This window comes from Cherax quadricarinatus, chromosome 17, assembly GCF_038502225.1.
Source record: "Cherax quadricarinatus isolate ZL_2023a chromosome 17, ASM3850222v1, whole genome shotgun sequence".
In the NCBI taxonomy this organism is placed as follows: Eukaryota; Metazoa; Arthropoda; class Malacostraca; order Decapoda; family Parastacidae; genus Cherax; species Cherax quadricarinatus.
Genome location: NC_091308.1, coordinates 5,747,596 through 5,762,335, shown reverse-complemented (window position 1 = coordinate 5,762,335; position 14,740 = coordinate 5,747,596). Strand labels below are relative to the sequence as shown.

General features: G+C 39.6%; 1 protein-coding gene across 2 annotated transcripts in view; it reads left to right on the top strand.

Moving 5' to 3' along the window:
* The window catches only part of LOC128686398 (Mediator complex subunit 1), an 84,783-nt gene that overhangs the window by 46,524 nt on the left and 23,519 nt on the right, over positions 1 to 14,740 (top strand). For both annotated transcript variants that reach the window (XM_053773303.2, XM_053773304.2), the window contains one exon: positions 12,001 to 12,202. In XM_053773303.2, coding sequence (XP_053629278.2) covers positions 12,001 to 12,202 — 202 coding nt within the window. The remainder of the gene's footprint in view (positions 1 to 12,000; positions 12,203 to 14,740) is intronic.

Below are 14,740 nucleotides of genomic sequence, written 5' to 3'. Positions count from 1 at the left end.
CAAAGACCTCTTTAGCCTTATCTAAATACTGTTCACTTATATGTTTCACTGTAAACACCTGGTCCACACACCCCCTACCTTTCCTAAAGCCTCCTTGTTCATCTGCTATCCTATTCTCCGTCTTACTCTTAATTCTTTCAATTATAACTCTACCATACACTTTACCAGGTACACTCAACAGACTTATCCCCCTATAATTTTTGCACTCTCTTTTATCCCCTTTGCCTTTATACAAAGGAACTATGCATGCTCTCTGCCAATCCCTAGGTACCTTACCCTCTTCCATACATTTATTAAACAATTGCACCAACCACTCCAAAACTATATCCCCACCTGCTTTTAACATTTCTATCTTTATCCCATCAATCCCGGCTGCCTTACCCCCTTTCATTTTACCTACTGCCTCACGAACTTCCCCCACACTCACAACTGGCTCTTCCTCACTCCTACAAGATGTTATTCCTCCTTGCCCTATACACGAAATCACAGCTTCCCTATCTTCATCAACATTTAACAATTCCTCAAAATATTCCTTCCATCTTCCCAATACCTCTAACTCTCCATTTAATAACTCTCCTCTCCTATTTTTAACTGACAAATCCATTTGTTCTCTAGGCTTTCTTAACTTGTTAATCTCACTCCAAAACTTTTTCTTATTTTCAACAAAATTTGTTGATAACATCTCACCCACTCTCTCATTTGCTCTCTTTTTACATTGCTTCACCACTCTCTTAACCTCTCTCTTTTTCTCCATATACTCTTCCCTCCTTGCATCACTTCTACTTTGTAAAAACTTCTCATATGCTAACTTTTTCTCCCTTACTACTCTCTTTACATCATCATTCCACCAATCGCTCCTCTTCCCTCCTGCACCCACTTTCCTGTAACCACAAACTTCTGCTGAACACTCTAACACTACATTTTTAAACCTACCCCATACCTCTTCGACCCCATTGCCTATGCTCTCATTAGCCCATCTATCCTCCAATAGCTGTTTATATCTTACCCTAACTGCCTCCTCTTTTAGTTTATAAACCTTCACCTCTCTCTTCCCTGATGCTTCTATTCTCCTTGTATCCCATCTACCTTTTACTCTCAGTGTAGCTACAACTAGAAAGTGATCTGATATATCTGTGGCCCCTCTATAAACATGTACATCCTGAAGTCTACTCAACAGTCTTTTATCTACCAATACATAATCCAACAAACTACTGTCATTTCGCCCTACATCATATCGTGTATACTTATTTATCCTCTTTTTCTTAAAATATGTATTACCTATAACTAAACCCCTTTCTATACAAAGTTCAATCAAAGGGCTCCCATTATCATTTACACCTGGCACCCCAAACTTACCTACCACACCCTCTCTAAAAGTTTCTCCTACTTTAGCATTCAAGTCCCCTACCACAATTACTCTCTCACTTGGTTCAAAGGCTCCTATACATTCACTTAACATCTCCCAAAATCTCTCTCTCTCCTCTGCATTCCTCTCTTCTCCAGGTGCATACACGCTTATTATGACCCACTTCTCGCATCCAACCTTTACTTTAATCCACATAATTCTTGAATTTACACATTCATATTCTCTTTTCTCCTTCCATAACTGATCATTTAACATTACTGCTACCCCTTCCTTTGCTCTAACTCTCTCAGATACTCCAGATTTAATCCCATTTATTTCCCCCCACTGAAACTCTCCTACCCCCTTCAGCTTTGTTTCGCTTAGGGCCAGGACATCCAACTTCTTTTCATTCATAACATCAGCAATCATCTGTTTCTTGTCATCCGCACTACATCCACGCACATTTAAGCAACCCAGTTTTATAAAGTTTTTCTTCTTCTCTTTTTTAGTAATTGTATACAGGAGAAGGGGTTACTAGCCCATTGCTCCCGGCATTTTAGTCGCCTCATACGACACGCATGGCTTACGGAGGAAAGATTCTTTTCCACTTCCCCATGGACAATAGAAGAAATAAAAAAGAACAAGAGCTATTTAGAAAAAGGAGAAAAACCTAGATGTATGTATATATATATATGCATGTGCGTGTCTGTGAAGTGTGACCAAAGTGTTAGTAGGAGTAGCAAGATATCCCTGTTATCTTAGCGTGTTTATGAGACAGAAAAAGAAACCAGCAATCCTACCATCATGCAAAACAATTACAGGTTTTTGTTTCACAGTCATCTGGCAGGACGGTAGTACTTCCCTGGGTGGTTGCTGTCTACCAACCTACTATATATATATATATATATATATATATATATATATATAAATATATATACATATATATATATATATATATATTTATATATTTATTTTTTTATTATCACACTGGCCGATTCCCACCAAGGCAGGGTGGCCCGAAAAAGAAAAACTTTCACCATCATTCACTCCATCACTGTCTTGCCAGAAGGGTGCTTTACACTACAGTTTTTAAACTGCAACATTAACACCCCTCCTTCAGAGTGCAGGCACTGTACTTCCCATCTCCAGGACTCAAGTCCGGCCTGCCGGTTTCCCTGAACCCCTTCATAAATGTTACTTTGCTCACACTCCAACAGCACGTCAAGTATAAAAACCATTTGTCTCCATTCACTCCTATCAAACACGCTCACGCATGCCTGCTGGAAGTCCAAGCCCCTCGCACACAAAACCACCTTTACCCCCTCCCTCCAACCTTTCCTAGGCCGACCCCTACCCCGCCTTCCTTCCACTACAGACTGATACACTCTTGAAGTTATTCTGTTTCGCTTCATTCTCTCCACATGTCCGAACCACCTCAACAACCCTTCCTCAGCCCTCTGGACAACAGTTTTGGTAATCCCGCACCTCCTCCTAACTTCCAAACTACGAATTCTCTGCATTATATTCACACCACACATTGCTCTCAGACATGACATCTCCACTGCCTCCAGCCTTCTCCTCGCTGCAACATTCATCACCCATGCTTCACACCCATATAAGAGCGTTGGTAAAACTATACTCTCATACATTCCCCTCTTTGCCTCCAAGGACAAAGTTCTTTGTCTCCACAGACTCCTAAGTGCACCACTCACCCTTTTCCCCTCATCAATTCTATGATTTACCTCATCTTTCATAGACCCATCCGCTGACATGTCCAATCCCAAATATCTGAACACATTCACCTCCTCCATACTCTCTCCCTCCAATCTGATATCCAATCTTTCATCACCTAATCTTTTTGTTATCCTCATGACCTTACTCTTTCCTGTATTCACTTTCAATTTTCTTCTTTTGCACACCCTACCAAATTCATCCACCAATCTCTGCAACTTCTCTTCAGAATCTCCCAAGAGCACAGTGTCATCAGCAAAGAGCAACTGTGACAACTCCCACTTTATGTGTGATTCTTTATCTTTTAACTCCACGCCTCTTGCCAAGACCCTCGCATTTACTTCTCTTACAACCCCATCTATAAATATATTAAACAACCACGGTGACATCACACATCCTTGTCTAAGGCCTACTTTTACTGGGAAATAATTTCCCTCTTTCCTACATACTCTAACTTGAGCCTCACTATCCTCGTAAAAACTCTTCACTGCTTTCAGTAACCTACCTCCTACACCATACACCTGCAACATCTGCCACATTGCCCCCCTATCCACCCTGTCATATGCCTTTTCCAAATCCATAAATGCCACAAAGACCTCTTTAGCCTTATCTAAATACTGTTCACTTATATGTTTCACTGTAAACACCTGGTCCACACACCCCCTACCTTTCCTAAAGCCTCCTTGTTCATCTGCTATCCTATTCTCCGTCTTACTCTTAATTCTTTCAATAATAACTCTACCATAGACTTTGCCCGGTATGCACAACAGACTTCTTTTTTTTTTTTTTTTTTTTTTTTTCTCAACAAGTTGGTCGTCTCCCACCGAGGCAGGGTGACCCAAAAAAGAAAGAAAATCCCCAAAACGAAAATACTTTCATCATCATTCAACACTTTCACCACACTCACACATTATCACTGCTTTTGCAGAGGTGCTCAGAATACAACAGTTTAGAAGCATATACGTATAAAGATACACAACATATCAGACTTATCCCCCTATAATTTTTGCACTCTCTTTTATCCCCTTTGCCTTTATACAAAGGAACTATGCATGCTCTCTGCCAATCCCTAGGTACCTTACCCTCTTCCATACATTTATTAAATAATTGCACCAACCACTCCAAAACTATATCCCCACCTGCTTTTAACATTTCTGTCTTTATCCCATCAATCCCGGCTGCCTTACCCCCTTTCATTTTACCTACTGCCTCACGAACTTCCCCCACACTCACAACTGGCTCTTCCTCACTCCTACAAGATGTTGTTCCTCCTTGCCCTATACACGAAATCACAGCTTCCCTATCTTCAACAAAATTTTTAGTAAGGAATAGTAATTAATAGTATTTAAAAAATGGGGTTGCAAATTGGACAGATAGTATTTATTAGACAAAATTTAAGCGAGGAATAGTAATTTAACCCTTTGAGGGTCCGTCCCGTAGATCTACGGCTTTACGTTCAGGGTCCAAACCGTAGATCTACGTCATGAGCTCAGCTAACTCTGATAAACTGTGAGTGGTACATTTGGGCCTAGATATGAGAGAATACATCTATGTGGTATGTGTGCACCACATAAAACAGATCCTGCAGCACGCTGTGTATAATGAGAGAAAAAACTGAAATCATGATTTTTCGATTAAAACAGCGACTTTGCAGTGTTTTTTCGTATGTTTTTATAGTTCTGTTTGCGATTTCTTGGTCTCATTTGATAGAATGGAAGACATATTACAGAAATAGAGATGATTTTGATTGGTTTTAGCACTGGAAATTGCTTGAAACTGAGCTCAAAGTAGCAGAAATGTTAAATTTTTGCCGATATTCAAGAGTAAACAAACGACCTCACACGTCTAATACACGCCAGCTGGTGGGTCTAATATGCATTCACAAATATGGTGATGATATTTATACAATTATTACAGTATTGCATAACAGTAAATCTTCTATTTTTTGGTGTGAATAAAAATTCATTATGTGAATAAAAAATCAAAATGGAATTTATTTGTAAAGCCTCAAAATGTAACTAATGAACAGAGGAAATGTTAGTTTAGTTCCAGGAATACCTACATTGTTTATTCTGGACCCTATTTTGAAATTGGAATATTTTGAACTTTGTGTTAAATTGGCCAAATTAACAATTTCCGATCACTTTAATTTGTAGTTGAAACAGTTGACTTGGCGATTTCTTGTGCTCAATCGATAGAATAGAAGTAATACTAGTGAAATAGCTAAGAATTTGGTTGACTGGAATAATGTAATTGGCCTAAAATGGGAGTCAAAGTCGGCAAAATCGCCGAGTCATAAATATCGCTGATGCATCAAAATTTGCGAGAGCATAATTAAGTCAATTTTCCATCAAATTTCGTACTTTTTGTTTTATTACCTTCAAAAAAAGATTCTCTACCATTTCATAAGAAAAAATAACATTTTTTTTTTTTTAAATTCTTGAGACACTGGGGCACCACTTCAGATTTGGGCCTTGGACCCTGAAGGGGTTAAGAGAAAACGTAACATAAGGTGGCTAATTCTCACTAGAATATCACATATACTGAGGTAGTTGATTTTGATTATTAACCCTTTGACTGTTTCGGCTGTACAGTGGAACATCAAAAATCGAATGTATCACATATCGATCGTTTCGAAAATAGGACTATTTTTTCGGACAAACTGTGTCCCTATTATCGAACGCGCCCCTATTTTCAGACCGCAGGGTACGGGACCTGTCTGCCGGCCCGCTCTGTCCACGTCCTCACGCAGGCGCCGTGAGCAGTCTAGCTTTGTTTATGCTTGAGTGAACACTAACCTGCGCTCTCATTCATGCATTTTACGATTATTTCGTTGTGTTTAGTGCTTGTGAGACTGTGAAATATGCTGCCATGGGCCCAAAGAAACTTGCTAGTGGTACCCCTGTGGTAAAGAAAGTGAGAAACACCATAGATGTGAAGAAGGAAATAATACAGAAGTATGAGAGTGGTGTGAGACTTGTTGAGCTTGCCAGGATGTATGGGAAAAACAAGTCGACCATCGGTTCTATCCTGTCAAAGAAAGAACAAATCAAGGAAGCTGATGTTGCGAAAGGTGTTAATATGCTAACCAAAAAAAGACCACAAATAGTTGAAGAGGTTGAGAAGTTTTTGCTGGTGTGGATCAAGGATAAAGAGATTGCAGGTGATAATGTTTCAGAGACAATTATTTGCGAAAAAGCAAGGAAGTTGCATGCTGATCTGGTACAGAAAACTCCTGGAACCAGTGCTGATAGTGAATTTAAGGCCAGCAGAGGCTGTTTTGACAGATTTAAGAAGCGTAATGGCATACACAATGTTGTAAGACATGGTGAGGCAGCCAGTTCAGACAAATGGATGGCTGAGAAGTTTGTACAGGAGTTTAAGGGGTACATAGACAGTGAAGAATTGAAACCTGAACAAGTGTTTAATTGTGATGAAACAGGCTTGTTTTGGAAGAAAATGCTTTGAAGTGACTTCAACATCTACAGCTCCATAAGCCTTATAGGTAAGGCTTGGGAGGGAGTGACTTCCAGGACTTTGAACTCTGCTTGGAGACAATTGTGGCCAGATTGTGTCCAAAAGAGGTATTTTGAAGGGTTTGAGGCTGACCCTGACCCTGACCCAGCTCACCCTCTGCCTGTTGTGGACTCTATTGTGGCATTGGGGAACACCCTAGGGTTGGAGGTGAGTGGTGAGGATGTGGAAGAGTTGGTGGAGGACCACAGGGAAGAGCTAACCACTGAAGAGCTGCAAGAGCTTCATCTGGAGCAGTATCAGACCACAGCTGAGGAACTTGCTTCAGAGGAGGAGGAAGAGGGAGTGGATGAGGTGCCTTCTTCAAAGATTAAGGAGATTTGTGCCAAGCGGAATGATGTCCAAATGTTTGTGCAGAAGTACCACCCTGAGCAAGCTGAAACAAGCCATCTTTGCAACAAGTTCAGTGACAGAACCATGTCCCATTTTAGGGAAATGTTAAAGAGGCGCCAGAAACAGAGGACTGTGGACAGTTATTTTGTGAGACAGGGGTCCAGTGGCTCTCAAGCTGGTTCTAGTGGCATTAAAAGACAGAGAAAGGAAGTAACCCCAGAGAGGGCTTTACCTGAAGTCCTCATGGAGGAGGATTCTCCTTCCAAACAGTAACCCCAACTCCCTCTCTCCTCCTCCCTATCTTCTAGATGCCATCACCAATCTTCAATAAAGGTAAGTAAAAATGTTATTTTATATGTATTACTATACATAATTAAAAACTATAGTATTTGTTGTATGTAAAATTGTAATTAATCTCTATAAAATGTATTTTTTGTGTGAATATTTTTGGGTTTCTGGAACGGATTAATTGTATTTCCATTATTTCTTATGGGAAATATTGCTTCGAATTTCAAGACTTTTTGAATTTAGAACTAGCTCCTGGAATGGATTAAGTTCGATTTCTGAGGTTCCACTGTATATATACGTCTTATGAGCCAGTGTTTTGGACGTATATATACTCCATAGTTCTAGAGGCTTCAAATCAAGCAGGAGAAAGCTGGTAGGCCCACATGTGAGAGAATGGATCTGTGTGGTCAGTGTGCACTGTATAAAAAAAATCCTGCAGCATGCAGTGCATAATGAGAAAAAAAAAACTCCGACCGTGTTTTTGGATTAAAACGCCGATTTGAGGTGTATTTTCGTATAGTGTTTATGGTTATATTCTCATTTTCTTGGTCTCATTTGACAGAATGGAAAACATATTACAGAAATAGAGATGAGATGATTTTGATTAGTTTCATGATGAAAACGACCTTAAAATTGAGTTCAAAGTAGCGGATATGTTCGATTTTAACCAATGTTCATGAGTAAGCAAATCACATCACACGTCCAATACACGTCAACTGGGGAGTCTAATGTTATTTCACCAGTGCACTGATATTATTTATACCATTTTTACAATAATGCAGTAGTCTGCATAACAGTAAATCTTCTATTTTTTGTATGTGAATAAAAAATAAAAATAGAAAGCAAGAGTAATATAAGAGGGGCCTGGAGACATGACTAATGAACAGAGGATATGTTATTTTAGTGCCAAGAATGTCTGCATTGTTTATTCTGGACCCTGTTTTGAAATTGGCATCTTTTTTTAATTTGTGCAAAATTGGCCAAATTGCCAGGTTCTGACCACTTTATTGGGTAGTTGAAATTGGTAAATGGACGGTTTCTTGTACTCAGTTGATAGAAAAAATGGAGTTCTAAAGAAATAGCTATGAGTTTGGTTGACTGGAACAATGGAATTGGCCGAAAATAGGGCTCAAATTCGGTGAAATCGCAGATGCGTATATATCGCCAAGATCGCTAACTTCGCGGGAGTGTAATTCCGTAAGTTTTCGATCAAATTTCATACTTTTGGTGTTGTTACCACCGGAAAAGATTCTCTATCATTTCATAAGATTTTTTTTTTTTTTTTTTCCAAAATTTTTGCGACACCAGGAGACACTTCAGGATTTGAGGTTGCGACAGTCAGAGGGTTAAGAGATTGTACCGTGAAATTTGTACAATAATGGAGCAAAACATACACTACAATGTAGGCTCTTGGTTTGGACATTGTTTAATCAGTCTCTGTAAGATTAGTATCCCGAGGGAATCGTGATAGTTCATTCTCATTTGTGATAGCATACAGTTGGCCTACATTTGTTTTCTTCACTAGAATTTTCTCATCCCGTGTGAAGCATTGATGAATTTTGTCATTATTCTCCCGCTTAAGTTTTCTGACCATACAGGAGGTTCTGCCATTTTTTGGTCAGACACTCGTTTATGTATACCTCTTTCTTTGCTTTAATAGTTGCACTAATTAAGCCTTTTTTCCTGTCATGTGTGTGGAATCTAAGTATAACACTTTTTCTACCATGGAATCCTAGTAACCTGGCTGCCTTTATTTCTGTCACTGGTACAGTAACACTTGTTTGGTCCTTTATGATCTGGAAAGTAATTTCTTTACTGTTTGCTTGGTTCATATCACTGGGAAAATGAAGACTGCTAACTATTACTGTGCCTGATAATTTTTCTTGCTCAGTTTTATCCTCTTGGAGTGCAAAGTAGTCACTGAAATGGTTATCCAAGTTGCTCTTCCAGTCTTTTACTTCTTCCTCAACCTTTGTATTAAGAGATGTTATTTTTTATGTGTGGGTATCTATAACTGTTTGGAGGGTCTTGGCAAAGTTAATCATTTCAGATGGTGATAAATTTTGTTCAAGACTGGGGATTTCGTTCTTGAGGCGTGTCATCCTCATGTCTTGTTTAGTTAGCGTTTCATGAAGATTCATATTTTCAGTAATTAGGGTTGAGATGTATGACTTAAAGGTATCTGGATCATTGGTCATACCTGAGAGACTACCTGGTAGGCTGAATCCGGAGAAGAAGGAAGAAGTTGAGGGGGAGGCAGCCATTTTTGGTTTTATTGTTGTTGCATCGCCCTGGGCGGTGGTGAGAGGGCTGGTAGGGGAGTCGGTGTCCTGGGTAGACCAGTTGATTAGTTGAATTTTTGGTGTTTTCCTGTTGGTCTTGGTGCCGCTTCTTCCAAGATTATGCTTCATAGTAATACAGGAGTAGTAGAAGTTGTTGTAGTTGAGGAGAAGCTATATTTATACAAAGCTTGGGGTACATGTTCGTCTGGCAGTGGGGTGGTGCTTTGGGTTTGAGAGGCAGTCTTCCTTTGATCATTGATGTACTCACTTTGTAGGTTTCACTGTTGGTAATCTGGGTCATTCTAGGTGCTACGTTGGTTAGTGCAGTTTTGCTTGCAACTAGGTCATCATAGAAGCATTGGTTGGCTCTGGATGCCGGGGTAAAGTATGGAGCTTGGAAGCAGCTGCCACTGCTGCCGCCAGCGCCTGGATAGAAATATTACACTACATTAAATATTTGGATGATAAATGTATAGTATTTAACCTGTAAATGGTCCAAACGTATATATATGCTTTTTCAACATTTGAAAGTGTGTAAAAAAACTTTGATCTACTTTTTTTTTTTTTTTTTTTTTTTATACTATTTGAAAATATGTAAAAAAACGTAGATCTACTTTTGTAGCACTACACATGTGAACGTAGATCTGCTTGGACCGTTTACGGGTTAACTACAGGAGGGCCCATTCGTACAGCTTGAAGGTTCACGACCCCCAAACTAAAGCGAAAATTACTGCCAGGTGGAAAAATAGTCGTTTTTAATTATCTGAAACACCTGATAATGTGTTGACACTATCATATATGAAGTACTTAACCCTTTCACTGTCGGTCCTGTAATATTACAGTTTGCAAGCCAGTGTCGGTCCCGTAACAGTGCGCCAAAATTCTAGTGACTTCTAATCGTGTGAGAGAAAGCTGATAGGCCTACATATGAGAGAATGGGTCTGAGTGGTCAGTGTGCACAGTATAAAAAAATTCTGCAGCACGCAGTGCATAACGAGAAAAAACTCCAACTGTGTTTTTTTGTTTAAAACGACGACTTTGCAGTGTATTTTTATATGGTATTTATGGTTGTATTCTCGTTTTCTTGGTCTCATTTGATAGAATGGAAGATATATTACAGAGCTAGAGATGATTTTGAATGGTTTATGGACTAAAAGTACCTTAAAATTGAGCTCAAAGTAGCGGAAATGTTCGATTTATGCTGCTGTTCGACATTAAACAAATCGCGTCACATGTCCAATACACATCAGTTGGTGGGTCTAATATGCTTTCACAAATGTGCTGATATTATTTATTCCATTTTTATGATAGTGCAGTAGTTTGCATAACAGTAAATCTTTTATTTTTTGTGTGAATAAAAATTCAAAATGGAAAGCATGCGTCATATAAGAGGGGCCTGGAGACATGACTAATGAACAGAGAAAATGTTATTTTAGTGCTAGGAATGTTTGCATTGTTAATTCTGGACCCTATTTTTAAATTGGTCTTCCTTGAATTGTGTACGAAATTTATTACAATTGATTTGGTGCTCATCCAAGCAGGGTCAGTGATACTCTTTGGAGGCAACGTTGCTCTATTTGGGTTCCTGGTACACAGTCATTGTGTGTAAGTGCCCTGGCCCAGGAGGGCCATGCCCAAAGAGAGAATGATGGAATGGACCTTGTTGCCTGAGTGAGACAGGGTAAGCATGGTGTGGGCTGAGCTGGGTAGGCCTATAGCTGCCAGCACCAGCATGGCACAAAATAAGAACCCAGCTGGGCATACAAATTGACCAAATTACCAATTTCTGATAACTTTTCTTGGGTGGTTGAAATCAGTAAATGGGCAGTTTCTTGTACTCATTCGATAGAACAAAAGGAGTTCTAGCGAAATAGCTATGAATTTGGTCGACCGGAACAATAGAATTGGCCAAAAATAGGACTCAAAGTGGGCAAAATCACCGATGCGTAAATATCGCTGAGACCACTAACTTTTCAAGAGCATAATTATGTAAGTTTTCCATCAAATTTCGTACTTTTGGTATCATTACCACCGGGAAAAGATTCTCTATCATTTCATAAGATTTTTTTTTTTTAATACTTCGACACTGAGAGCAAGTTTGTGAGCATAAAAAAAAAAACATAAATGGTTAAATGAATACACCATGCATATAATACTTACCTAAAATACAGTACTGGTTGTCCTTCCCTTAGGCAACTGTTGTATGAAAATGGCGATAATGGTGGAAAAGCGGTAAAAGGAACAAACATAATGAACAAAGGCTCATTTGAAAGCCAATAACAATGTGGAACACTGAAAAGTGGGTGCTGTATATGTGGGGCCCTCCTGTATATAAAACAGTAAATTAACATTTTCAGGGTGAATTGCAAACTAATTTAGATTTGCTCCTATAAATTCAGATTGTTTAGATATAGGTTTGGGTAACTTGTACTATAATAATATTTATGCATCTCCTTCTGCATGTTTTAACCACAGTATTTTTTTCAGGTCATGCCATGCGCCTAGTATACTTTGTGTCACCATATGAGCTCTTAGATGTGGCAGCTGGTCGCTCCGTTACTCTGACTGCAGAGACACCTGCATCACGTGACCTTTCTCATTATGTCACTGTTAATATTGATTCGTCCAATTCACACAAACTTCAAACCACAACATTAATGATAATAACTAAGCAGCCTAATGGCAAAAAGTAAGTTGTAAGTCCTAATTTGCATTTTTCAATTATATTTGATGATTCTGTATCCATGTATCATGGAAACTTGTATCATGTAGCTGTATCATCATCATTACATGCTCTCTACACTGGTGATAAACCTTACCATCACTAGTCATTGAAAACTTGTATCATGTAGCTGTATCAACATTGTTTATTACACCTGAATCTTCATGCTGCTCATTATAGATGGTTCTACTCTTTTTTTTTTTCCCTCATTTTTTTCCCCAAATCACTTAATTTCCTATTAATATTTTTTTAGTTTGCTAAACATTTATGTAGCTTTAAGAATTGTTGTTAAGCAAAGGGGTTGCCAGACAAAAGATTTATTAAGTAAACTAAGTTTGTAAAAGGTGCAATGGATTCGTTCAATAAATCAAGTTTGTAAAAGGTGATTGCCCATTTTTTATTTTTTTTAAATGCACCATCTGTCTCCCACTAAGGTTGGGGGACCTCATGAAAGAAGAAATACTTTCACTATCATTGTCTTGCCAGAGGTGCACTGGTACTACAGCTCAAAAACTGCAGATATCCCCAACCCTCCTTCAGAGTGCAGACACTGTTCTTCCCATCTCCAAAAATTGGGTCTTAACTGTTTTCCCTGAATCCCTTGCTCACACTCCAACAGCCTATCCTGCCTTCCCTCCACTACAGATTTATATGCTCTCCAAGTCATCATATTTTGCTCCACCCTCTCTAAATGACCCACTTAATCATTTAGATTCTCTACAACAATTACTCTCTCACTTGGTTCAAAATTCCCTAGACACTCACTTAACATCTCCCAAAATCTCTCTCTCTACATATTAACACTAGCAGTCTCCCAATGATGTATTCTTTCACAAAATGTTACTCTGTTAACACACTAACAGCTCATCAGGTCCTATAAACCATTTGCCTCCACTCCTATCTAACATGCTCACACATGCCTGTTGGATGTCCAAGCCCCTTGCACACAACACCTCATTTATCCCTTGCCCCCATCCTTTCCTAGGACAACCCCTACCCTGCCTTTCCTCTACTGCAGATTTATACACCCTCCAATTCATCCTATTTTGCTCCATCTTCTCTAAATGACCAAACCACCTCAGCTCTCTGGATAATACTTTTAGTAACTCCGCACCTCATCTCCAAACTACGAATTCTCTGCATAATATTTACGCCATACAGCCCGCAGACACAACATTTCCACTGTCTCCAGCCTCCTCCTCCTCACTGCAACATTCACAACCCATGCTTCACACACATATAAGAGCATTGGTATGGCTATACTTTTATACTGACAAGTTGATGAATAAGACATATATGCCAAACTAGGTATTTTTACCGATGAAATGTTTCTCCTTGCTGAGATGATCAATCTCTCAGCCTTGATGGAAGATAATCAGTTTTTCTCAGATATGTTACCATAAAAAATATTCTAGACCTCCCCTTTATTATTACAAAAATTGTTAAAAAGCAACAATATGCAGTCATACAGTAGACTGCATTACAGCTCAGAGAGATACATCCTGAACTCTTGAGTGACCTCTCAATTTAGTGCATCTATCACCACCTGCAAAAGAACTTCCACTTACCAAGCTGTTCTGCTGCAAGGAAACTCCTACTCATGCTCTGTATGAAGAAAGAATGCTTGCAGTTTGCCAGGAAATATGCACACTGGTGTGTTGATGACTGGAAAAAATCACGTGGTTAGAAGAATCCAAATTTCAATGCATGTAAGGTCGTCACGTCAGGCCGAGGAGCAGGGGTGTTGTGGGGACAATAAGAGAACACTGTATCAACATCCAAGGTCTCAGACTATTCAACATCTTACCAGAAGATATCAAAAACACAGCAGCTGGAACAAGTGTAGAAGCCTTCAAGAGGAAACTGGACAAATATCTTCACCAGGTGCCAGATCAGCCAGGCTGTGATGGCTGTGGAGCAGCAGGCCTCCAGTAGCAGCAGCCTAGTTGACCAGGCAAGCACCAGACGACCCTGGCCCATGGCTGGGCTTCAAGAGTAGTGAAACTCTCGAAACTCTTCAAAGGTACAGTGGACCCCCGGTTCGCGATGCCATCGGTATCCGATAAATCCGGTATTCGATGCATTGTATCGCAAAAATTTTGCCTCGCTTCCCGTTACCAAACCCGGTATACGCGATTCATCCGAGAAGTGTCCACGTGTGGCCTGAACTGCCCCGTGTGGGCCAGTGTTTACAAGCCAGCCAGTGTGCTCGCATCTAAGGATACATTCGGTACATTCCATATTATTACAGTGTTTTTGGTGCTTGTTTCTGCAAAATAAGTCACCATGGGCCCCAAGAAAGCTTCTAGTGCCAACCCTTCGAGAAAAAGGGTGCTAATGACTATTGAAATGAAGAAAGAGATAATTGCAAAGTACGAAAGTGGAGTGCGTGTGTCGGAGCTGGCCAAGTTGTATACAAAACCCCAATCAACCATCTTTACTATAGTGACCAGGAAAACGGCAATCAAAGAAGCTGTTGTTGCAAAAGGTGCAACTGTGATTGTG